A 27,439-nucleotide genomic window follows, 5' to 3' on the forward strand; every position below is an offset into this window, starting at 1 on the left:
TCTGGGGGAAGTGCACATCGGTAGGAATAGTTAAAAGATTTTATGACGGTGAAATCACCAAGACCAGTTCTACGAAAAACAATAAAGGTTTTCCTTTGAAAATACAAGATTACCCATGACAAACAACTGCAGGATCCGAGGTCTCCGTGGCTATTTGGCTTGCATAGATCAGGAGGAAAATCAACATGTAGCAGTGGAGTTTCAAGAAGTTTAATAACAAACCAAATACATCAGTTACACAGACTGTTGTCTCATCTTCACGTGGTCCTGCCTTTCAGGTCTCAAAGTATGGAATGGATTGTGCTTGTCATGATCAGTTATGGAGAATACATTCAGGTGAGCACAATATTGGGATAGTTAGGACCGTAAGTATGCTGTGTCCTAACTTGGAAGTCATTGGATCTGAGGTCTCAAGCAATGGGCCTTCATTAATCTAAACCAACTCTCCCATCTCAGTCATATGGTCCTTCTCCAAACTGACCTATGGATGGAAATGAATGGGTGAAATCAATGCAAACAGTTGTACCACTGGATTTATTTACACTTTAGTTCCCAATAGGCTGGCCTGCTTTAGTCCATTTTATTTTCACAAGTTCTGGAATGTTTGTTGGGAATTGGGGACAAGTATACTGATGTAGAATATACCTTTTTAATGTTTCATTTGGACGACTTCTCTTAGCCTTTCTAAGGCTGAGTTCCTCACTACTCAAATGAGGAAAGGCAGAAATATATTTTTGTTAGGTATGCAAATTTGGAGAACACTCTCATGAGGTGTCATTAAAAGTCAAAGCAGTTTTGATCATTTTATATTTGATTTTAAGTTGTATTCATTAGACATTATCTTCCATTACTATGGGCACTTTATATTCAGCAATTGTACTTGATGAGAGAAAATGTAATATTTAAATTTAAAACGCTGTTCACCTGACAGTCATGCTGTAGCATTGATTTTCATTAGTAACACAGAATCCTCAGTCAAATCCACTATTTCTTTCTGATAGAAACTCTGATTTCCATGCTAGACAGGGACATACCTTAAAAACTTGTCAAGCAGGAATTTAATACATTTTCATATTATAATCAGTGGTGTAAGTCACTTTTTTGGAGTGTCTTTCGTATACATTTTTCCTTCACAGCCATTTAATTTCAAGCTGTAATCATTATCATCCACATCCTCATTTCCATTTACATCAGCTACTAATCACTGTTTCAGGCACAGTACTTCACACAGATCTCCCTTAATCCAGGCTTGAAAGATTAGTATTATTAACCTCATTTCAGAAATGAGGAAACTGAGGCTCACAGAAATTATACTACTTATTTGCAGCTCATGTGACTAGGAAGTAACAACTCAGCACTCTACCTCAACCCTGATTTCAAACCTATGCCCTCTTAACCACTGCGCTTGCTGCCTCAATATAGCAAAGCCACAATTACACTATAATCAGCTTGCTAGAGTCTAAGGCAGTGCTGTAATGCCTCCAAGGAATGGGCAGTGAATAGAACTACCCCTCTGAAGATGAGAGCAGACAAGTGAGAAAACATGATCAATTATATCTAACTGCCAATAAAATAAATGCTTTTTGTCCTTGTTTCCCTCTCCCTCTTTTTATGCTGTTGTTCTCCAACCCTGAAGCTTCTGTGTAGCCATATGATTCTTTCACACATTCCTTTCCTTTTACTTGTCCATTTCTGTCTTCTTCATCATCTCTACTAACCAAGGCCACCTGACACCACTGTATTAAATGCCTAGGTCTAAAAAGTTCATATAGACACGTGAGATTTTAAGTTTACAAACTATTATTTTAGTGTTATATTGAGTCAATGATATCGATGGTTATGATGATGATAAAATAATACAGTATGTCATGATACCTGTAAAGGTTAATTCAGTTTTTTTTTCAACATTTCTTTCTGATCAACTACTTGCTTTTGGGCCCTAAACCATGCTCATTCTAACTTCCTAACAGCCCATCTCTCTGTTACCCTTTTGGTGTTACCATATACGTAAATGCCTCTTGTGTTCTTCAAACACCCACTCTAGAAGTTTGCTTGGTTGCAGTAACCTCAGACATCAGCAAAACTACTCTTACTAAATTTCCTGATCCACAGTCAGAAGGCTGTTCCAACAGGAAAAATGTTGCATGCCAACAAGAAGCCTGATGTAGGAACTGGGTTGGCTGCCATCATTAAGTCCCCCTAATTGATAGTGCTTTACTTTTTATGACTTAAACGCATGGCATGTAAAGCAATATGTAAATTAATTTCAAAAACTCTCCAGATGGAAGGAGCTCTCACTCTTCGGCATTCTCAAACTTGTCTGTGGTGTCATGCACATATGAGAAGTGATGCTTCCAGGGTCATTAGAGATACTTTACAGATCATTCACTTTCATTTTCCTTGGCCTGCCTTTTTATAGGCCATTCCTTACCCCTTCCAACATGACCGTTACTTTTCCTCCAGTTCCGCCTTGCTTCTTTTCAGCACGGTCAGTTCATCTGCAACTTTCAACTGTGGTTTCACTTTAGTTAAGGATTATTTCTGTATGCTGGAGAACTAAGAATAGAGATACGTGACTGGAATTTCCATTTCACACTTTGCAAATGGTACGCACCCCTCACGTGAAACATCGGCATCAGTATCTTTGGCATGCTGTGAGCTTTTCCCACTCATTTTGCTTACGACAATAGGGATAGTTTCAGAAAACTAACTACAGAAAATATTAAGTGATCTCTATGTAAGGACTCAATAAAATGTAGCTTTTTATGTATGCACATATATTGAACTCCATGCATGAACCATATAATAACTGAAGCCAGGTTCAATCAACAGGAGGTCAGAAACAAGTATCTAAAATTGTACAGTAAAATAGATCCTACTACGATACTACTCATAAGAATTAAAGATACAGAATACACAGGGTCCATTTGGTCAGTATGACACCATTTTACTTTATTATATTATGGGGAAACTTAGATGTGCAAAGCAGTGCAGATGCCAAAGTATGCTTTTAAACTATTTTTGGCTGAATTTGACTCTCTGAGATCTTTGGATTGTAATGTAAATACATATATGGGAAAGGTTATGAATAAAAATAAATAAAATATATCTTAACCATTAACATGTACACAAATCGAATAAAAAATCAAAAGAACATTATGAAGCATAAAAAAAACGTATCACAAAATTATTCCTGAATGTGAGTGTTGAAAGCCTCCGGAGGCCTGAGCTCTGTTTCTAAAGGAAACTTCAGAAATGGAGAAAAGCACTCCTCTTTAGAATGGGTAAATTACAGTCTGATTCTAACTCGAGGGGATCGAACTGAATGAAACATGAGGTTTCTTCCATGGCCCACTGATATAGGTAATGACAGTAATAAAGAATGTATCAGTGCAGATCATTTAATACTGTGAAAGGATAATAAACAAATCTGGCCAGGGATTCAATAACAAATACATGTAGATGTTAGTCTGGACTCATCTTTAAAATACAGTATTTGCCTACTAAGCTGACAGGACATGAACAGCTCATTTACTGATAATCATCTGTTATAAAGGCCTTGTTTTAGAACTTTAAAATACTCTTTACTTAAAAATTATTGGGCTTATGTCTTCTATGTACAGCAGACAAAACTTTTATTTAACTGTAGAGTGCCATTTCATGGAAACTGAGATGAACGTATGTTTTAAACAAGATATTTGCCATGAAAGTACACATAAAATATATAAATACGTCACATGATACAGAGAAACAAGACTCATGATCTTCACATTTACAGGAATTTATAAAATCTTCTCTGAAGGAAATGTGTTACAATTCAGTCAAACTTCTCATCTTGAAAGTAATCCGCCAAATTTAGATATTCTTGAAGTTGACCATATTTCTGTGTATACAATAAAAAAGCTAGTTATTTTACTCAAAGCAAAGAAGATAAGGTAGGCCTTTTCAATCTATAGACACAAACAGGAACATGTTCATTTCTCATTTCAGGATAATCATGAACAAAAATCTTATTATAAATAGGGACACAATTTCAAATAAGCATCTCTAACTCATAAAGTATTGGAAAGAGAACAAACTGAACATATTAATCTCATAATGTTCTTATACATTATAATTTTTCTATTATCATATTCATAGAAGTATAACAACTTCAATAACTTATTCAACAAAAATTTGTTGAACACATAACATATATTAAATATGTTCTCATGACTATCTAGGTACCAAAAAAAATTTACTTTTTCTGTCCCTAAGGAGACCAGAGTTCAGTGGTAATACACCAATAACAAGGGCCATAAAGAAGGTTCAGAAGAGTAGCCATGTGTTAGATGAGGTGATCAGGAAAGAGAAGCCCTTAAGCTGTCCCAGGAGCAAATCTGCCAATCTTTGGTTGGCAAAGATTTGGTGGGGAGAGTTTTTTGTAGGAGCCACAGTCCATACAAGAGCGAAAAGGCAAGTATGGGATTTGACTATAATTTCTTAGGGAAAGAGAAAGAGGTAAGACTGAACCAAAGAGGTTGTGGTCAGAGAATAAAAGTATGAAATGTTAGGTGGAGTTTAGCAAAAATGCAACACACAATGTGAAACTGCTAAAGTGGTGTTAAGGCAGAAGACTGACATGATATGAGACGTTATTTTAAGAAAAATGGTAAAACATCCATTCTAGTCATGAGTCTATTATAATAAGTTAGGTGATGAGGTCTCAAATTTGAGTGACAGCAATTAAGATGATGAGTTAAGACCAAGGGAGGACAAGATAAAAGAGGAGTCAGGATGATCTGGAAATTCCACAGATGATTTGGAAAATTCAAACTGCTGATTTCAGTTGAGGAGCTTAACTGACCAAATGGTTTCTTTACCCTACTTATGAACTCTGGTTCTACTCTCAATGAAGGAAGAGAGGATTCTGATGACCCTGACTTTTGTGGTGATAGGAACCTATGGAAAAGTATAGGAGAAAAGAAAAAGAAAAGTGAGTGTGGTTTCCTTCTAGGCAGGGCCACGAAACTTTTTTCCCCCTCAAAGATGTCTGATTGGATCACCTTCTCTGGAAAGAATGAAGAAAAGGAGGAGGGGAAATAACCTTTGGACTACTAGGGGATTCTTTTGACTGAGTACTCAAACAGGTTCTACTAGATGTAAGTAAAGTACCATAGAATTAGAAACGTATACCTTAAGAGTTTGATTGTTTTATGCTTTTTATATTATCTTTCTTTATACTCTTTTTCCTCTTACTAAATTTTTTTTTTGGAAAATTACAATCTATCCCAGCTATACTAAGAAAAGGAAGGAAAACTTCTCCTTGCTTTTTATTACTAATAATAGTTAACATTAATTGACCACTTACTAATTGCTAGGTCCAATACTAAATGCTTTACATATAGCACACCAAAACTCTAATTATTATTGTTGTTTTAATTCCTATTTTACTTAGACTTACAGGAATAAGGTAACTTTCCTCCAAATTCTATTGTTAGAAAATATTTAAATCCATGCTCTTAACCATTATAATATGCTATTTCTGAGATTTAAAGGATGGGAAGGGGCAGAGTGCAGCTTTAGTAAGAAAAAAGAAAGCCCTCCAAAGGAAAAGTGAAACTCAGCAAGAAGGCAGTTCGTATTTCCTGGTCATTCTCTCCACCTAAAGAGTTTGGTTCCATCATTATTTTTACTAAAAATTTGGAGAGTTTGGGTCTTATGTTAATCCCTTTGAGTGCCAGGGTGGACCTACTGATTAAAACAGAACTGTGGGACCAGAATGTGAAAAAGAGGTCAGAACATAAAGGAAGGAGTTTGGAGTCTTCAGAAACAGCAGTTAGACATGAAGAAAAGAATGGGTTTGCCAAGGCAGAGGGCTGTAAAGCAGCTGAGATCAGAACCTAGAGCAACATGTTACCTTTAAAGCAGTGGCCCTCAATCTTTATTTTGTTTAAGAATCACCAATTTGTTAAATATCTGGTCTTTAACCCTCCGCAAGGATTCTCATTCAATAGGTCTGCAGTGAGACCAGGAACTACACGTTTTCCACAAATTTCTGGGTGATTCTGACATAGGGTTGTTAGGGCCACGATTTGAGAAATATCAGTTTAGGGAGTGAAAGAAAAAGAAAAGGAAAAACAAGTTTTAAAGGGAGAAAGAAAAAGATACCACATAAGAAGAGTTCCAAGAAGGGGTGAGTTATCAAATCATTATTTAAAATTCCTTCTTATGTAACAATCTTTATGTAATACATTCAAAATTTACATATAAATTGCAAAACCGAGAGTTGATACTTTTTTTGACATACTTCCTCCATTTCCTGATGTTTATGTATTTCCCACCCCATCCCAACAACCCTATCTTCAACTTCTCTGGAAATCCCATCATCACATTCACTTTCTTCTGAACAAGAAACATTTGTCAGAATTTTGCCAGTGGCATATGCTTGTATATTCTTCCATTCTAATTTAGAATGACACAATTATTTTTATTATATTTATTATATGTTTTGGTTTTAGAATTTTTTTTATTAATCCTTCCTTTCTCACACCCAAGTAGCTCCTATCCTTTAATGTCATTCTAGGTTAAAAACACATCATCCTAGTTCAAGTGTTAGGAGGAAGAGCAAGAAGAATGAAGTCAGTCTGGTTGGCAAGTCTTTGGAAAGAAATGCTGAGATATCCTGAGACAGTGGAAGAAAAACTTGTGGAGGAGGAAGGGGCAGGTAAGGGAAAAAGCAAGGTGTGCAGTGTAAGCTGGGAGGAAAGCCAGGACCAGAGAGTTTGTGTGAGGTAAGAGAAGGGGATGACATGATGATTAGGAGGCAGGTGTGAAAAGGGCTACAGATAGGGTCATTCAAGCAGCGCTGAGCCCTGGCATTCGAAAAGGTTAGGGCAACTGTGGCCCTGAGCCTGCAGCCAAAGAAGAAGGCGTGCATCACAAGCACGTGCAATGCTGTCGCTCAAGGACACTCCTACTCTCTGACCTTTAGGTGGAGTGATGCTGAGAAGTGTCAGTGTTTGATAAATTCTGAAGTTTAATCACAGCACAGAAAGGTGTATATATGTTTACAGTGGGTCTAAACTTTTGTTTCTGGGAAATCTTTTGAGAAAATCTATGGTCAAATATTTTCAAAGCAGGAGGGATCGCAAAAAGAAAATGAAGCTCTTTGGTTCTGCATGTGAAAATACAAAAAAGGTGCAATACTGTCCTACACATACATGACCCTGAAATACCTTAACTGCCCAATGCTAAGTGTTGTTCTTGAAGCAGAATAGAACACTTGGCTTTTTTTCTTCTACAGATATTTTCTCTTATTCCAGGTCCCTTCTGTTAGAAACCTTGTTAGGCTTTCTCTAAGATGCATGATCTGGAAATGCTTTTAGTTTTTCTCTGCAAGAAGTTTAACATTCTTCCCCATATATAGTATCATTACATAATATATATAATACATGCACAGTGATTTTTTTCTACACCTAGTACACAATTCTTTTAAAAAAAAAAATGTGGTGTCCCAGTAGGTTTTTCAACTCCACTAGAGGGTTGGCAACCTTTAAACCCATCGATAAAAGCAGCTAAGAATTTCACGTCATCAAGGGAAACAAAGACGGGGCTTACTGGCTAAGTAATGGCTCCTCCCTAAGGCAAATTAGAAAAGCACAGAGGACAGGGAGCAAAGCACTGGCAGAGAAGTTGAAGCAAAGTAAAAGATAAAAAGCCGTGGAGAGTAACATGAGAGAAAGATTACGGAAGGGTTAAGATGTGGGAGGTCGGGAAGGCAGAGAGATCACCAGGTGGGGGTTTGTGGGGGAGGATAATTGTCAGAAGGGAAACCAGTTTGATGTCACTCTGCAGACTGGGAGACCTCTGCAGAGCATGCCATACCCCTAACGAGTTCCTGTTTGTTGTTCTTTTGCTTTCCCTTTGCTCATAAGTGCATTCACTAAGCTCTCTTCTTTTTTATCTTCCTCTTTTATAAATTTCCTATGATATAAATAACCCAGGCAACAGATCTCAAGTCAGGCTTCGTTTTTTTTTTAAAGATTAAATATACTGTTGATCTGAGTTGCCGGAAAATCTACTATATGTGTTCTCTTATACATTCCCATTAACTAGACTGGTTTTAGACCACCACAGTCATATGAGCATTCTTTCCAAGTACCATAAGCAATTCTAAAAGCTCTGTGAGCAGACCAGAGCTTCTGAGCTGCCAGCAGATCTTCGGGAATCCAGTGCACTCTTCAAAACCCCCACTTTATCCCTGATATCAAACTTAGTGATCAACAGGATTTGGGGGAATCAAAATCAGTGCCGTGGCCTGAAACCTCTGCATTCCCCTTGATCTTCAGTTACAGTGTGCTCACTGCTCAGCCCATGTCCTCAAGAAGAGGATGTGGGTGGTATTACAACTGGCAGCCGAGATCCTTTCCTCAGATTGGCACCAGGTGCTTCTTCACTCTCGGGTCACAACAACTGTTCTAAAGAATAGGAAGCAGACAAGCAGAGGTGAGTCCTACACTTTGTCAAGGAAAATAAGGGGACTTAATATATATGTAAGGAATACCATATATATAAAAGTGAAAGGACAGAGGTCCTTCATCACAGGACAGTATTATTGCTGATTTCAATTTATCTGATGAGCTGAAGGAATGCTTAGAACATCAGGGCACCTATTCAGGGTTGGACAATGATAAGCATGAAAGGAATGGGTGGAAGAAGAGAAAATACAAAGACGAGGGTAGGGGGGAGGAGAGATTCTCTTTTAAATTTCACGGTCTTCTTCTAATCATTTATATCTTTTGCTGATCATAATTAAGCTCCAGAATCTATGAATGATATGATTCTTCTGTATTCACCTTACCTCCTTAATCCAGCCACTTTCCTTTGACTGATTGAAAATTCTTTCCACTGTTTCCTTAACCTGTTCATCCTCAACTTCTTCTGTCTTTGCAATGGAGCAACATTCCTGGTACAGCTTGAACTTAAAATGTTTCAGTTTATGATAAATTCTGGTGCGATTAGCACAAATTCTGCCAACAGTAAACACCTAAATCAAGGAATAAACATTATTATCTGACATATGAAATAAAAGATACAGTAATGATTATACAGTCTTCTTGGCCTTGAGATTTTCTTTAATAGCAAAATCTAATGACTGTATTATTTAATTTTTAAAATGTTTACACAATAATTCCTTTATCTTCTCTCATTATACAACTTAGTTAAGAAAAACTGAGCATCTGCTGGCAAAAACAATAGTAATAAAATGAAGAGTGAACTGGCAAGACTGAATAAAAGTTAGATATGATTAGCAACAGTCAGGTTTGATACATCATCTTGTGAAGATGGTATTTGGGACATCTTACAATCTTTTTTAAAATCCTCAAAAATTGAAGAAAACCCGGTTCAGATTTCTATTCAAGTTCTACAAAAATCTTTCTGTTTTTAGATGACTAAAAATAATCATGTATTATCGTACATTGCTTATTTACTCCCAGTAAGCTTTCCATTTCAAAATTGTCATCAAACCAGTCATATCGACTCTAACAATTCCCTTGCCAATACCTCCTTTTTCACGTTGAGTAAAAAAGATGCCACAATAGCTGCAGCGACCACTAGGGGTACCCTCTGTTTCTCTATCTCTGTTACCAGAGAAGATTGTGTGGGAGAAGTCTCCAGTGGCTGTTCTGGATAAAATACAGTAGAATAATAATAGAATTTAATAAAAAAATTTTCCAACACACTGTGTTTTATATTTCCATAAAACTGAGGGATTTATCTGTATAAAAATTTTAAGTTAGGCCAAGAGGGAAGAAGTATTTAAAAATCCTTATTTAATAATTTTTTACCTGTCTGAAACAAAAATACGCATTGAAAATATTTAACATCATAGTTTACTTCTTTCCATTTCTAATTCCTATCTTCTTGGCAGCTATAAACACTTACGAAGATGAATAAACCTAAAATTACCCTTATAATATTCTCATACTATTTTCCTCCCAAGTGTGATCACATTTTAAGAGCCTTAATCATTGTTAGTAAGTGTTCACAGAAAAGAGTAGATGTATGCAATAGCTATAATATTACAAGTAGACCTCTCTCTTTGCCCTACCTGTTTTAAGTGTATGGTTACAGCCTATTATACCTTATGAATTTATGTGTACAGTGTGAAACAGCTTACGAAGTAGGGTTCCATTTATATAAAGTCCTAAAACAAAATTATGCTGTAAGACCAGTGGACTTAAATGTCAAGAAATGTATTTAGAGACTACTTTTAATGATCTAATTGCATTTCTAGATATTAAGGACTCTATTCCAGCAAGATAGACAATATCAAAAAATTGCCAGAGACAGAAAAATAAGTCCTATGATGATTGTTCTCAAAGCAGATAAGCCAAATGACATGTAAATGATCACTAATCCACTGTGCAGGGTTAGCATAGTTCTAATAAACTGATAAATCTGAGGATAACTGACTTAATTCAGTTATTAATGTGAATTAAGTGATCCTACTTATCCAAAGATACAATTCAAAACAGAGCTAAAACCTGTCACCAAATTTACCTAAAACAGCAGACGGTGAATTGCAAAGCAGTAGGAAAAAAATGTGATTTGTAATTTATTAAATACAGCATATAGAAGTATAAACTAACACCGGTTAACAAATTAAGGTAAGAATACAATGAAACATGCATTGTGCACATTTGTAATATCCAGCTGATTACAGGGAGCTTTTTGAGGTATTTCTCTAGGTTCTCATTTAGATACAGAGGAGCCAGTTCTTTATGGAAGTTAAAGTATAGAGAAGAAAGAAAAAAGATCCTCAAGAAAAGAGGAAGAATGGAAGTCCCATTGTTTTCTGTACCTAGGTCTTTAGAAACATATAATGCAATAGGCTGAGCCAAAGGATTCTATTTTCTCTTGGCCTGTTTTTTGCATTGGACATATTACATACTGACACTTATTTCAAAATAACTGCCTTTCCCCATTGGATCTTAAGCATCTTTAGGAGTTTGGCCAGATTCTTGGAAAAACTGAAATTAATTCAAGATTGTTGTTAGTCCTCCCAACTCCATTTCAGATTTCACATCTCCTTCCTTCAGATGATTGATTTCCTTCTCATCTATGCCCCCAGATTTCACCAGGACCTGGTGACCCAAGGCCTCTAGTCTCAGTACCCTAAGACTACTGTAACTAAAATTGTTCTCTCCCACCAGTTCCACTTTCCATTAAAGTATCCTGTCTTTCAAAGAAGCTAATCTTGGGTAAGTAAGGAGAAAAGTTTTATTATCAAACAAATTCACAAAATGCATTCTTCATTATTTGCACCTTTAAAGAGAGCCCTAGTTAATAACCGCAAGCAGTCTCAATTTTATATAACTATCAACGGCAACACAAAATGGAGAATTACTTTTCAAAACAACCTAAGGGTAGGTTGGAGGTGGCAAAGCCTCTCCAAAGCCTTGGAGGAAAAACAGGTTTATTATTTTCTCCTTTCCTTTCCATACATGCATTGCTATTGTAGCTCAGTAGGATATAAAACAGATTTTAATAAGTGATGCTTCCGGGGGTCCCTGGGTGGCTCAGTCTGATAAATGCCAACTCTTGATTTCAGCTCAGGTTATGATCCCAGGGTTGTAAGATGAATCCCTGTGTGGGGCTCTGTGCCCAGCCTGGAATCTGATTCTCTCTCCTTCTCCCTCTATCCCTCAACCCCCTCAACGCTCTCTCTTTCTCTCGCAAATAAATAAATAAATAAATAAATAAATAAATAAATAAATAAATAAATAAAATCTTAAAAAAAATGTTTCTTCCCTTTAAAGAAAAAAATTACTGAAAAATTTAATACTAAAGAATTTTAATTACATTACCTTATACTACACAATAACTAGTTTAATGTTTGCATACAGCTATTCATACAAGTGTACACAAATTTTTGTATAGCTGCAAGGATAATGTATATACTCTGCTTCCTTTTTTTTTAAGATTTTATTTATTTATTCATGAGAGACGCAGAGAGAGAGGTAGAGACACAGGCAGAAGGAGAAGCAGGCTCCCTTTGGGGAGCCCAATGCAGGACTCAATCCCAGGGCCCCAGGATCACGACCTGAGCCAAAAGCAGATATCTGAATAACTATTTTATACAGAATCTTTGCTCTTTCATAGGAATATCAGAACTTCAGAAATGCTTTTCTAACTCACTTCCCTTTCCAGGATTAGCTATAGACAGTAAAGACAGTGAATGTACACCACTATTTTTTACCTATACACAATACATCATGATCCTTAAAGTATTAATTCACTTTTATTAGGATTCTATCTGTCTTAACTCATAAAGTCACAAACTGGGTTTTAAACAATGGGGAGATTTGCATATTGACTATGTTGAGAAAAAAATGTGTTTTTATAGTAATTTGCCAAATGATACATTAAAGACTAATTCTGAATTCATTCTCCCCAAAGAAAATTTCCAAGTGATTCTTGCAGATACTTTAGAGGGATTTGATCAGTTACTGCCACTAGTACTGAGGAATTATACTATCCAATGTAGTAGAAGGATTTAGTTTGATAGGCTATTTCTAGCTTTGTAATAGACTAGCAGTACTAAGAGGTAACTCTCAGAGCCCCCAAACACACAACCCTTCATGGATATACAGACTCATCAGAGGAAGCTCTTGATATTAATATTTTTGCATTTATAAATACAATATGTTTTTTTATTTTATTTTATGTATTTATTCATGAGAGAGGCAGAGGGAGAAGCAGGCTCCCTGTGGAGAGCCTGATGCGGGACTTAATCCCAGGACCCTGGGATCACTACCTGAGTTAAAGGCAGACCCTCAACCACTGAGCCACCCTGGAGCCCCTATAAATGTTTACAAAGATTAAAAAATAAATAGAATTAGACTGCACCTGCACTTCTCTCTTCACACTTACTGCTTTGCTTATCAAATATTCTTCAAATATTTCAAATATTTTCTTCAGTGTTGTCTTTTCACTCAAAATTAATAGAACCTCAGGTATATGGTGATTGTCTAGTCTTTGACACACTTCTGATATATTCTAGGTTGAAACACTATTTTCTTTCAATTCTCATATTAAGATGACAGGCATCTTCAATTATCTGCCTGTGGACTGTCCATTTGGTCAATTATCTGCCATAAAATTTCACACTTGAGTTAAATTCTCCTTTGGACTCAAAGTCTTTCCTTGTCTAAGTTAAATGCCTTTTCACTCTCATCTTATACCCTTCTCCCCTCCCTGCAGTTTGGGTGATCTGTACTTAAACAGAGTTTAGTATCTGAATTAGGAGTGAATTTGCCATAGACATATGAAAGACATTTTTCACATTCAAAAACTATAACCTCTTTTCTTGTACTATTTTCCCTTCTCCTAGTGCTTTCTCCATTTATAAAAAATAGGAGTTATTTGTGCAAACTTATTTATCGAAAATTTCTAAATACTAAAAAGTAAAATGAGAGGGAAAAATACCTGTTTATCATGTGACATGAAATCATCTATTTCCATGGTCCTGGTGTTATACAACTTTCCTGATAAATGCACTGAGTATCTGCAATGGCGATGCAATCCACAAGCTTGGCAGGAACAGTTTTCAGGATTCTTCAAGTGAATACTTACATTAGAATAATTTTCCACCCGTTCCTGAAAACAGAAAATGTAATGAAGCTTTACAAGATTGGAAAAAACAACAAAATAAAACATAAAAGAACCTAACCAAATTAAAACCAATATTGAGAATGACAATAACGGGGTAAGATATAAGAGCAAAACACATTGGTATTTCTTGCTTTAACACAGAACACACAGTAGATATTTGACAAGCTATTTTTAAATTAAAAAAAAAAGAATTTATAATTTAGGCTGTTAATTGAAAAGAAACCAGACTAGAAAAAAAAATTAGTTTCATATCCTTCCTACTTTTGAATTAGTATTTAGTGCTCTTCAGATTTTAATTTACTTTTCTTTCCTCCTCTCTAGTATAAATGAGGCATTCTAGTTAAAAATAGAAAAACAGAGGGACGCACGGGTGGCTCAGTGGTTGAGCAACTGCCTTTGGCTCAGGTCATGATCTGGGGGTCCCGGGATCAAGTCCTGCATCAGGATGCCCAGAGGGAGACTGCTACTCCCTCTGCCTGGGTTTCTGCCTCTCTCTCTATGAATCTCATGAATAAATAAATAAAATATTTTTAAAAATAGAAAAAAAGAGCAGCAAAAATTCAGGACACTCTAATAAAAAAGATGAATTCATTTAGGTTAGTCAAAAATTGAGAAAAACCAGGTCACTTCAGTCTCTATTGTGTAAATTGTATCATATTTCCCACAAAATATTCCAGAAATAATTTGATCATCCTATGGCCGTTTACTAAAGTACTATGGAAAAAGCAAGTTGAAAGCAGGACTGCTGGGTGGCCAGTACTGATATGGACAGTCTAATGGCTAAATTAGTAATGAGTAAGCAAACTGAGAAAATATTTGGCATTTATAAATAAGCTTTATTAAGCTGTACAATTACTTGTGGTTGCATATTTTTGCTCACACTCTAGGCCTGTGCTAGATACTACTGTCATAATTAGTAGTATAGATTAGGTTTTACCATAGCATTTGAACCGCACACAGGGAACATATTAGCAGGGTTACTAATCCACATTTGTATTCTCTATCAGCCTGATAGTAATTAAACATTCAGTATACTGAACTGATAGTTTCCTTTTTAACACTGTATGATTCACAACTACATTGTATTTTTTCTACTTTTAATATTTCTCATACTTCATGGCAGTTTGTGACAATGTGTCACTTACAGGTGACTAAACCACTTTCCCTTCTCTTTCTTGTGGTACTTCTGGAAGCACATCCGAGATAAAAGCCCTATCTGTTTGGCTCTGTGAGTGACTACAATATGCAGAACACTCTCGTTGATTTACACTGGACATAGAACTGAAAAATAACCTTTGTTGGGTTAAAGCTATTAAGATTTTCATTGTTGATCTGTCATATTATTTTTGTAGCGTAACTTAGCTAATTCTGACCAAGATCATACTGATTATTTATGTCTCTAAATGTTTAAACTAATATTTTCTTGTATCTCACAGTTATTATTTCAATATCGGGTAATCCAAATTCAGCACAATATACCATGGTATATATAATATAATATAGCACAGTGGCATGGACTTTGGAGTCAGAGAAATACTAGGAACTTATGATTTCTAGGTTTAAAAATTGGCCTAATTACTAGCTGTGCAACCTTGCATTACTCAATTCTTCTGAGTCACAGTTTTCTCAGCTCTAAAACAGAGGAAAGAATAGTGCCTTCCTCATGGAGTCACTTTAAAGATCAAATAAGATAGTTTGCATTGTATGCAAATTATTTGGCAAAGTTAAATGATCAATAAATATATGCTATTTTTCTATTGAAGAAAATAATATTTATACCATGTTCTAAGAATGTGTTATGTATTTTACCTTCTAAGTAAGCAAACATTTCCTTTGAAATTAGATAAATATTTTCTGTGTCTGAGGAAGAGCGGAGTTTAGAGAGGTTAAAAACTGACCCCAAATCAAAAAGATTTATATGATGGCCCTAAATTCAGCCATATTTCAAACTGAAGTTCTCTATTTCTGTAATCCCATAAGTGTCCCTTAAACCCAAACCATCTGTGGCTAATTTATCAGTTAATTCAAGATCAAATAGGCCTTGGATGAAGCCAATCTCCTGACATAAATGAGGTAGAGTAGCTAACGATTAGAGTTCTAGAGGACTGTTAGGAACTTGAACTTCTGTTACCCTACCATTTTTTTTTTTCCTTCCTGCTAATCATTGGTGGATAGAAATTAGAAGGAGATTAAGAAAAAAACTCTTAAAAATCATATAAGACAGGCTCTACTATTAGAGACATAAAATAGAAGTCTATGGGATAACATGGAATGCAGTACAAGTCTTATATATTAAAAAGATGCTTGCCCGAAATTGGTAGAATTATAAAATCTTAAGTGGAGAAGGATGTCAGAGACAACCCAGGCCAGTATTTCCCAAATTATGTTATGGAAACCACTTATTCTAGGAGATGATAAAAGGTCATGAAAAGGAGGCCCATAGGAAAACACAGATTTGGAAAGTATTACATTCTACATCACCCTCTTGAAGATTTACAGTATAAATTCACACATTAATGTTCCTTGAAAAGTCCTCCAGTTAAGTTTAAAGTTAAACCCACTGTTTCTCAATCTTCTTTAGCAATAGAACTTCCTTCTGAAACAACAATTAACATTCTGTGAGATAACCTCATTTTAATAGATTGGCTAAGCTCTACAGGCATTCTAAAATTATTCATCATTTAGAACTACTTAATTACTGGATACATAGTAAGTGTTATAATAATTAAAACAACAGCCTTTAGAAAAGGTGAGAAACAAGCTGATTATTTAACCAAGAAAAATGCCAATAATTTAGAAGATTATTCAGTCAATAATCAGTTTAATAAATAAAAATAAACTCTCATCTCCCCAACCAGAGATTCAAAGACAAATTAAACTATATACCTTGTATTGCTCTTTCCAGCGACTTCTAGAAGCTAAACTCTCTAGACGAGGCTGAACAAAGCGGTTATCCAAGTAATGAAGAGATGTCAACATATCTTGTGCATATGATTTTTGCCTGGTGCCATCTGTTCAGGGGAACACCAGCAACATAAAATCACTTTGCCCTTAGGAAATATCTGTCTGTTTATCTATCTATCTATCTATCTATCTATCTATCTATCTATCTAATTCTTTTCAGCCTCCACACCAATGAATCATCCAGCCTCAAATACCAATAGTGCCAAGGTTGAGAACATTAGGAAATAGTGAAGCAGTTGAATACTTTAAATTTCTTCCCAGGGTTTTAGAAGGATACCTGGTTATTTGGTTAGAAGCATTTTAATTTTTTAAAATATTAATGAAGAAAAAAAAAACAATTCCATCAGAGCATTAGGGAAAGGAAAGAACCACAGAAGCCTTCTAACTGTTCCCTGAATACATCAAACTTTTTAAAATTTTAATCCCAGTAAAATTAACATATGGTGTTATATATGTTTCAGATGTAAATTTAGGAATTCAACAATACTATGCATTGCTCAGTACTCATCACATTAAGTGTACTCTTAATCCCCTTCACCTGTTTCACCCATCCTCCCTACCAACTTTCCCTCTGGTAACTGCCCGTTTGTTCTCTATAGTTAAGAGTATTTTTTGTTTGCTTTTTTGTGTTCATTTGCTTTGTTTCTTAAATTCCACATGTAAGTGAGATCATACAGTATTTGTCTTTCCCTGACTTCCTTCACTTAGCATTATACCCTCTAGATCCATCATGCAAATGGCAAGATTTCATTCTTTGTTATGGCTAGGTAATATTCCGTAGGATCTATATACCACTTCTTCTTTATCCATTCATCTATCACATCAAACTTATTTTTACCTAAGGGTCTTTGCACTTACTGTGCTCTCAGAGAGATCTATGCATTACTTTCCTCCTGACTTCATTCAGTTTTCTGTTTAAAAGACACCTCTTGAGAGACCTTCTTTGAACAATCTAACAGATACTTTCCCTTTCCTTTATCACTCTTGATCTCCTTAATCTACTTCATTTTTTTTTCAAGAACTAATCACTAGTTGAAATTATATTATGTTATCTATTTGTTTACTCATCCATGGTCTGTCTCTCCCATTAGACTTTAAGCAATATGAGGACAGGAATCTCTGTCTTAGGCATTGCCATATCCCCAGACCTCAAATAAATGCCTGCCTCTTACGCACTCAATAAATATTTGTTCAATAAGCTGTAAATGAAATCTCACTTCGGCATTTAGGTAGCTATTCAATACAATGTATTGATAGTCTTTATTAACTTCCAAATTCTGTGTTAGATGCAAGGGGTAAGTATATAAGGTATGGTTTCTTCTTTCACTCTTGGAAGTGAGGAAGGCAAAAATACATTTTCAATACAGTATGAAAAGTCTATACACATCATTATCACCAGGGCATTGACAGCACAAATGAAGGAGTAAAAATGTTACTTGAGTAGGTCATAGTAGCTTTCACAGTGAAAACGACTTTACATTCACCTGGAAAATCTAGGGTAGAAAGGGATTATATTTTAATGGGCAAAGGCACAAAAGCATGAAACAGCATATAGCTTTTGGTGAAATTCAATGAGCTTAGAAAGGCTGGGACAACACATGGCTATTGAACTACTCTGCTATTTTGAGTCTATGTCCTATATCCTCATATTCACTGTGAATTCTCTAAAGGCAAAGGAACATAACAGATTTCTTTTGCACTTTACATGTATCACAAATAATAAACAGTATTAAGTTTTTTGATGTGAATGGGCTCCTGGTGTAGTTGATCCTAGAGGGAACAAATGGAGGGCCTTAAGAATGGGTCTCTTGATTTATGCTTAAGTATATATTATATTATATCATATTATATTATATTATATTATATCATATTATGTATTATTATATATTAGGATGTTTAAAAATTGAAAAAAGAAACAAATCCTAATTGTTCCATTTATATTAACTTACCATACAATGTTCCCAGAAAAGATTCATCTAAAGCATTGATCAGAAGAGCCTTCACAACTCTTTCAAAGTGAGTATAGTGGTCACTAAAAGAATCTGAAATTAATTTTAAATATATATTAGAATATAGTGATAAAACAATTCCTTAAATAAAATAGGTTCCTTTCTCTAAGAAATTAATACTATAAATAGGAGAAGTCACCTAATTATCCTAATTTTATAGCTGCCTCAGCGACTTGTCACTGAGCAAATCTCCATTTTCCAGATTTACTGGCTTCTAATCCAAAATTTTAAGTTGTTATTTCAAATAATGTTCACTTTCCAAACTTATTTAGGGAAAACTGTTCAGAAAATAACTAAGAGATAAGTGGTGAAAAAAAAAAAAAACCCAAATCATCCCATGTGCAGCTAAGTTTAATTATCACCTTAACAATTAGAAAGAGCAAGAGATAAAACTTATATAGGTACCATGTTCTCTCTGAAACATAGTACGTATGAAATTTTCCAAGAAATTACTACCCTAGTCAAAACCCCAATGGCTATAAAAACTCCATTTCCCTTTCTGCTGCCCCAGATTTAGGGTTTTCCGTATCAGTTTAGAAAAGTTCTGTTCTCTTTCTCATATCGAATATATAAGCCTATATCTTCCCACTAACCCAATGCAGCCTATGGAATCATCCATAGTGATGAGCCAGACAATGATGTTAAGCAAGAAGGTCCCTACTACTTCCAATTATTCTTGGGTCAAAGTTTACTATGGCTGTAGAAATAGTCTCACACAACCCTTCCCTTGACTTAAATGATCATTATAGAACATCTGCTCTGCCCTGGGCACTGATAAAAATATTAGGTACAGCCTGAGAGTTTCAGGAAAAGTGGATGATGCTGGATGAGAAATTTAAGCAAAATAAGACCTATGTTAGCATTTATTACTGAATTTTGATCTTGCTTTCATTGAAATAAAACAATGATGAGATTTAACCTGGAGCAACATTTTTCTTTATATTTTAGCTACTAAAAGGGCTGTGTAACTCTTTAGATTTCAGAAAAAATATTTAGTATGCATTCTTTTTTGAGAAAACATGTTATTATAGTATGAAAGTAGCCAAAGTGAAGCAGAAATAAAATTAAATGACAATAGCAGATAATTTGCACCAGGGCCCTTAGACTTTAGAGGGCCTATCTATGATCAATAGTAAGTTACAAAAGAACTGATCACAGCCATTTATATACATATTTTAAATCAGTAGAATATAACTGGAAAATGAAATAATACTTCAAAAGCATTCAATTTTGACTATATTTTAATCAACCTCTGAATATAATATAGTTTGGTACATAATTTAATTTGTGAGTGTTAAACTGCATTTAAACTCTACCTAGCGCTACCCAAACTATATTAAGGGGAAATGTTCTGGGAATATTAACACGTGTTGAAGAAAAAAAAAAACATAAAATTCTACCCCTGTGCTCCTAAGTTTTAACTATCAAATAAATTGAAATAGAATTTTTTTATCCCACTGATTTTATCAGTCTTTGTGCTGATGCTCAATGTCACTAACCTGCTGTAGTTTGAGAACTGCTGTTCTTTTTGAAAGACCCTTAACAGTGTTTCTTTAGAATTGGGAATAAAAAGAAAGGGCAGAGGATCAGAATCATGTGGAGAGTTTTTGCCTAACCACAGAATCTCTCTCCTACCAATGGATATCAGAATCTCTTCACAAGAGTCAGGAAGGTCTCAATGTCATTGTGCTTGAGTGTATAGATGGGTGGTGGAGGAATTAAGCTCCTCACATCTCAAATTGAAAAAAAGATTTTATTGAGCAAGGATATGCCAGGCATTCTTTCATGTACTTACATGCATTGCTGTATTTCTCTATACAAGCCTATGACGTACAATCAATACCCTTGGTTTATTTTTAGTTAAGGAAATAAATACAAAAAGGATAAAAAATTTCCCTAAGATTACACAGCTAGTAAATGCTGAAACCAGCACTGGAACACAATAGTCTGATTCCAGATTTCATGCTACTTTCCCCTAGGTAGATTTCTTCTTCATAATAGTTAGGTTTGATAATATAGTTCAGAACATGAAATTTTAGACTTGGATTGGAAATTGGAGAAAATAATTCAAATCTCTCATTTATATATATAAATTTATATATATTAAATATATATATATATATATATATATATATATATATATATATATTTTTTTTTTTTAGAGAGGGGTTGGAGGTTTAGAGAGAGAATCTTAAGCAGGCTCCAAGCCCAGCAAAGAGCCTGATGTTTGGCTCGATATCACAGAACCTGAGATCATGACCTGAATCGAAATCAAGAGTTGGACACTTAACCAACTGAGCCACTCAGGCACACCTCAAATCTTTCATTTAAAAAATTTAAAAACTGACCCAGTAATGAAATAAGTTACCCAAGGTCATCCAACTAAATAGGGAAGAATCAAGATTAGAGCTCAGACTCCTCCAGAGCTTTTTTCAGTGTTCTAAACCTCATATTGGATGAGCTTCTGTGGAGCATCCTAGGAATATTGTTTAAAATTTACCTACAGGGGCTCCCTGGGTGGCTCGGAGGTTTAGTGCCTGCCTTCAGCCCAGGCCACAATCCTGGACTCCCAGGATTGAGTCCTGCATTGGGTTGCCTGCATGGAGCCTGCTTCTCCCTCTGCCTGTGTCTATGCCTCTCTCTGTGTGTCTCTTATGAATAAATAAGTAAAATCTTATTAAAAACATTTCTTCTACAATTATAAAAAAATTGCAAAAGAATACAGGAGAAAATCAACAATATTTGTGTTTATGCATAACTCAATTTTTCCGAGGTAGTTAATTTCCCCATACTCAATCACAGGGTAATTTAGTCATTCTATTGATTTTATCTTTTATCATATATTAATTTCACATACATGCTAAGACTTTGTTTTGGCACCATGTACCTTTCTTAATGATCTGGCTGTCATTCTCATAGTAGTACTACACAGCTTTACTTAGTGAAATCTTATAACTTTTTATATCTGGTAGGGCAAGTCCTTCTGACTTAGTTTATTGTCTAATTTTATTCATTCTCATATTTTTTTTTCCAAGTGAACTTAGCATTGTTTTGCAAAGTTGAATCAAAACGTTAATGTCATAGGCTCCTAGGTGGCTCAATTGATTAAGTGTCAGGCTCTTGACTGGGGCTCAGGTCATGATCTCAGTGTTGTGAGATCGAGCCAAGCATCAGGCTCCTTGCTAGGCATGGAGTTGCTTTAGATTCTCTCCTTCTGTCTCCCTTTGCTGCCCCTCCCCCAAGAGTTAATTTCTTGTACTATTTATTGCTTTCCAGAAACATGCTGTCTCTGCTTTCATCTATGTTTTCTTTGCTATTTCACAGTAAAGTTTATTCTTTTACCTATAAAGTCCATGCTTTTCTTTCTAAGATTAAGCCTAAGAACTTCATTTTGTTTGATACTATAAATGGAATTGTCCCTCATTATATCTTCTAAATAATTATTAATTTATTCTTATGTGCACAAGGAAACTCTTAAATTTTACATATTAATTGTGAATCTGGTTATCTTTCTGAGATCTTTTGCAAATACCCAAGAGTCAGATTGTCTTATATATTTGAGGAAAATGAACTTCCTAGCACATCATGGAGCTGGATAGAGGGAGATGCTGTTTGGGAATTCCTGGGCAGTGACTCTGCTTTCTCCCCTAACACTGTGAAGGATGGGGTCTTGCGAGTGCTAAGTTTATTTCAAGAACCAAGAGAAAAAGAACATAAGGAAACTATGGAAATACATGCTGCATCGACTCCTGTTCTCAATCTATGCATATCCTTTCTCTTTGTATCTCAGGTTAAATGAGTCAGAAACTTAGAGCTTGTGTGTGTGTGTGTGTGTGTGTGTGTGTGTGTGTGTATAATCATATTATGTTCATATAATGTCTTTTCCTTTTTCAAAGTTAATTTCTGGTTTTACGGGATCCCTGGGTGGCTCAGCGGTTTAGCGCCTGCCTTTGGCCCAGGGCATGATTCTGGAGACCCGGGATCGAGCCCCACATCAGGCTCCCTGCATGGAGCCTGCTTCTCCCTCTGCCTGTGTCTCTGCCTCTCTCTCTCTCTCTCTGTGTCTCTCATGAATAAATAAATAAAATCTTTAAAAAAAAATTTCTGGTTTTACCTCTTTTATTATTATTGTTCAAAACATCTAGAACAAAGGAGGAACTATTTGTCTTGTTTTTCTAAAAGATTTTATTTTATTTTATTTTAGAGAGAGTGAGGGAGAGTATGTGCATGAGTTGGGAGAGGGCAGAGGGGAGAATCTTCAAGCAGACTCTGTGCTGAGCACAGAGCCCGACGTGGGGCTCCAGGCAGGGCTCCACATGGGGCTTGATCTCATGACCCATGAGATCATAACCTGAGTCGACACCAAGAGCCACTCAACTGACTGAATCATCCCAGGCATCCCTGTCTTGTTCCTTAAAGAGAGTATCTCTAGTGTTTCATTAGAAGTATACATTGTCTCTTAGTTTAAAATATTCTTTGTTATATAAAGGAAAAATACTCATATTACAAATTATTAAGACTTTGTTTTTGTTTTTAAATCAGACATGGGCATTGAATTTTATCAAATGCTTTTGAGAATCTATTAAAATTATGACATGGGTTTTTCTCTTTTGACATACTAGTGGAACCAATATATCAACCCATTTTTTTAAAAAAGATATTATTTGAGAGAGTGTATGTGTGGGAGGATTGAGAGGCAGGGAGAGGGAAGAGAGAGAATCTCAACTCTACACTGAGCATGAGTCCAACACAGGGCTCAATCTCAAAACCCTGAGATCATGACCTGAAGCAAAATCAAGAGTCAGCCACTTAGATGACTGAGCCAGCCAGCCAGGCACCCCTAAATTAAACCATTTTTATAGGTCTAAAATAGATGGCTAGATACTATTTTCTTCATTTTTGTAATTAGAAAAAGTATTTCCTTCATATGTCTATTTGCAAATCTATTTTCATCAACTTACTAGGATGTGAGCCTCCTTAACTTAAAGAAATGGGTGTCTGTCCAGCAACTCAATATTCCTATCATACCTTTGAAATCACATCTCCATGTTTTTCCACCCAAAAACATGCTATGTCTCTTAGCACATTCAAATTTTTACATATCGCACTAAAGCTATAGAATTTTTCTTCCTTTAAATGTCCATTTGTTCTGTATTTCTCCCCCCTCGAAATTTGTGTAATAGAATTCTCTCTATTCCTTTATGTATCATCTTCACCTTTAGAATTGTTTTCTTTTTTCTCTATGGTAGAAGAATGCTGGAAAGACTTTTTAGGTTTAATCTATATATCACTGATGAGATTTTCTGTACTGTTAATTCTATTGTTTACATCTTCCAATAGAGATTTTATTTGACTTCATATTTTTAATTTTCTAGCAACTTATCCTTATCTTAGCTAGCTGTATTTCCCCCTCAAATTGTTCTCTCCTTAATTTCCTAATTCCTTTTCACAGATTGTGCAAATGTGTTATACAATTTTCTTCTGTTTCCTTTAATGAAACACTTTTCATAGGCATTTTCTTCTGAGTCTTCAGGTAATGTTACCTTTCCCTTGTGCCACAATATGATTTCACTGGCACTTTTTACTTATCCTCCAAAAGAGAGTTCTAGGACTTAATATTTAATGTAAATGGTTGCAAGACTGTTCCTAGGCACACTCTGTGTTATGTTGATGGAATTATTCTTTTTAATTACTAGATGGAGACTAAGTTAATGTTTGCTTTTAATCTAATTTCCAATATTCTAGCAAGTATTTCTCTAGCAAGGCACTAGTAGACTGAGATGTACATTTCTGTCTATACTTTCTTCTCTGTCACTCTGAACATATTATAGAGCACTAGAAAAACAATATAATCATCAGTATTCACAAATCTGAAGGTTATAACTACCCACGTATTGTATTATAGTGTGTGTACATTATGGGTCTGGAATACAATGGACACTGCTAGTCTTTTCTTCCATTTTTAATCATATCTTTTCTGGGAGCTGCAGTCTCAAAATAAATTTAGAGAAATACTGGGATTTATGAGAAGGAAAAAAGACCATGATTGTCTTCAACTGCTTCAAAGGTATAGCAGAAAAGGAAACTATTCTATTTTGAGATGTTATAGGTACATCTCTCAAAGCCAAATGGCAGATAATGAGGAATTGACAAAATGTCTTCCTATAGGTAGAACTGTTCTCTTCAAAAAGATAAAACTGTAATTCTCACCCGAGGAGTGCATTTGGAACTAGAAAATGTTTTTCCCAAATTGTGATCATTTATGTTGACTATCAGTAGTTGTCAGTGTTCTTAGAGAAGTTGGGAAGAGAATGAATTTAGGAACATTAACCCAATTAGAGCCTAACTAAGGCCACAGTGTAATGTTCATTATTCATCACACAGGTTATTACTTTAATGAGAAAAAAATATTTTTTAAAGAGTAAGAATTAACCTACAGCAATTTTTAGAACATTGAACTGAACTGAAAACTGCCTTATGTTTAATTTTATTATATTCATAAACTGATAAATATTAAAAACAAGTCATAAATTATCACTGAAATGTGTATTCGTCTGACTTTAAAGAATTCTATCACATCTAACATTTCTCTGTCTTGAAGTATAGACCCAAGAGTCTTTAGCCTATGCACTTATCTTAATCATCCATCCATCCAACTAACAATGAGTTTCTATATCATATCATCAACTTTAAAGAGTATGAGAAATGCAAAGAGAAGTGAAGTGGATTAACCATTGAGGTTATTTTTTGGAAGTGGGTATGCCCATACATTTGGCTCTCTTTATTGAGTTTTACTTTTCTACATACCATAAAATTCACTCTTTTGGGTATACAGTTCTATGAATAATGCATAAAGTTGTGTAACCACCACAACAACCAAAAAAAAAAAAAATAGTTCTACATGACCCCAAAACTCCTTTATGTTACTGCTCAATAATTTAGTTTTGCACATACTGAGTCTGAGGTGTCTGAAAGATATGCTGATGGAAATGTTAAATAAGATGAAAAATTGTGACTTGGGCTTTGGAGAAATCTGTGCTGGAAATAAAAGTTTGGCAGTTTTTGCCCATAGACTGAGCCAAACTTATGGGGAAGAGACTGCCTGAGGCACAAACAAGGGAGTTTGAGGATGACTTTTAGAAACATCAATATTTACACAGCAAGTGCAAAAAGAGGAAAGCAATATTATAAAGGGAAGGCCAAGATAGAATGGTACCACAGAAGCCAAAAAGAGAACTTTCTGAAAGAGAAAGTGGTTAATTGTTGATGGCCAAGCCCATGACAGTAGCATGTTAACATAAGAACTGAAAAGCATTTTGGCAAATAGGAAGTAATCACTAACTTTAATGAGAGCAAGTTCACTGAATTGATGGGTGCAAGAGCTCAACAATGCTTTGTAGAGGTAACAGGAAACTAGAACAAAGGATAAAATTTTGAATAGCGCTTAATGAAACATACTAACTCAAGGGAGGAAAGGTATGAATATGGCTACAAGTTGAGAAAAGACAACTTTAAGGATAAAACAGGAAACTGCAATTAAGAACATGCAAGGTAAAATGTGCTGCATAAAAAATGAGATTCATCTCTCTCTGAGTGGGGATGCTCAACAGTAAAAGCAAGTATAAGAGCTTCTTGGCATTTACCCAAATGAGATGAAAACTTGTATTCATAGAAAAACCTGCACACCAATATGCATAGCAGCTTTATTCATAATTGCCAAAACTTGAAAGCAACCAACATGTCCTTCAGCAGGTGAATGGATAAACAAATTGTACGTCCATACAATGAAATATTACTCAGTGATAAAAATAATCTATCATGCCACTTTTTAAGAAATGGAGGAAACTTAAATGCATATTATTAAATGAAAAAATTCAGTCTGAAAGGGGTTACATGCTGTGTAATTCCAACTATAAAACATTCTAGCAAAGGCAAAACTATGGAGACATTAAAAAGATCAATGGTTGCCAGGAGTTCAGTGGAGAGTGCAAAAAATGAACAGTAGAGCACAGGAGATTTTGAGGACAGTGAAACTATTCTGTATGATATTGTAGTGATGGATACCTGTTGCATCATTATGTATTTGTCAAAACCCATAGAATGTATAACACAAAGAGTGAGCCCTGAGATAAAATATAAACTACAGTTAATAATGCTGTATCAATATTGGCTCATCAATTTTACATGTACCAAACTAATGCAAAATGTTAATTATATGGAACCTATATATGAGAGGGGTCATGTAGGAATTCTCTGTGCTTTCTACTCTTCAGTATATCTAAAATTGTCCCTTAAAAAAATAAAAGCATAGAGATGTAGGACAGAGAAGCAATAATAAACTTTAATTTTCATTAATTAGCAGGAGAAAGCATGGGTATGTATCACAGAGAAAATGTTCTCTCACATTCTATTTATAATTTTAATTTAAAATATTTATAATTATAAATTATAATATATTATAATCCAGAATGAGGGGGTATGTCCTAACTGATTTTCCCTAAAATTTCAGTGTCCAGGTAGCAGGCAAACAAGTGACTACTGATGTAAGGAAAGTAGTCATTGACTTTTGAAATACAGATGCTTATCATTGGCATCTCTATAACTGATAAATTTCTTGAGATTTAATTCATACCTCAATCTACTATTTTATTATAAATCATGAGATTGATATTGAACCATGTTATGCATAATTTTAGTAAACACAACCATTTAAAAAAACTGGAAAGAATCCATTCTTGAAGAAAAAAATAAAAAATGTATTCACTCAACAGCCTGTTTCTACCAGAGTTGTAGAACATCATAAAAAC

The 27,439-nt window shown here is 35.0% G+C and overlaps 1 protein-coding gene across 27 annotated transcripts in view; it reads right to left on the minus strand.

Moving 5' to 3' along the window:
• Positions 1-2,926: 2,926 nt before the first annotated feature.
• Positions 2,927-27,439, minus strand: part of CCDC82 (coiled-coil domain containing 82) — a 32,825-nt gene continuing 8,312 nt past the window's right edge. For 13 of the 27 annotated variants that reach the window (XM_025993289.2, XM_072726247.1, XM_072726253.1 and 10 more), the window contains 5 exons: positions 18,573-18,665; positions 16,546-16,670; positions 13,474-13,644; positions 8,843-9,028; positions 2,927-3,883 (listed from right to left, as the gene is read on the minus strand). In XM_025993289.2, coding sequence (XP_025849074.1) covers positions 3,818-3,883; positions 8,843-9,028; positions 13,474-13,644; positions 16,546-16,670; positions 18,573-18,665 — 641 coding nt within the window. In that variant the 3' untranslated portion in view covers positions 2,927-3,817. Of the gene's footprint in view, positions 8,460-8,842; positions 9,029-13,473; positions 13,645-16,171; positions 16,256-16,545; positions 16,671-18,572; positions 18,666-27,439 lie in introns of all 27 variants that reach the window. The other 14 variants (XM_072726263.1, XM_072726260.1, XM_072726259.1 and 11 more) reach the window with 5 other exon arrangements.

Source organism: Vulpes vulpes, chromosome 11, assembly GCF_048418805.1.
Source record: "Vulpes vulpes isolate BD-2025 chromosome 11, VulVul3, whole genome shotgun sequence".
In the NCBI taxonomy this organism is placed as follows: domain Eukaryota; kingdom Metazoa; phylum Chordata; class Mammalia; order Carnivora; family Canidae; genus Vulpes; species Vulpes vulpes.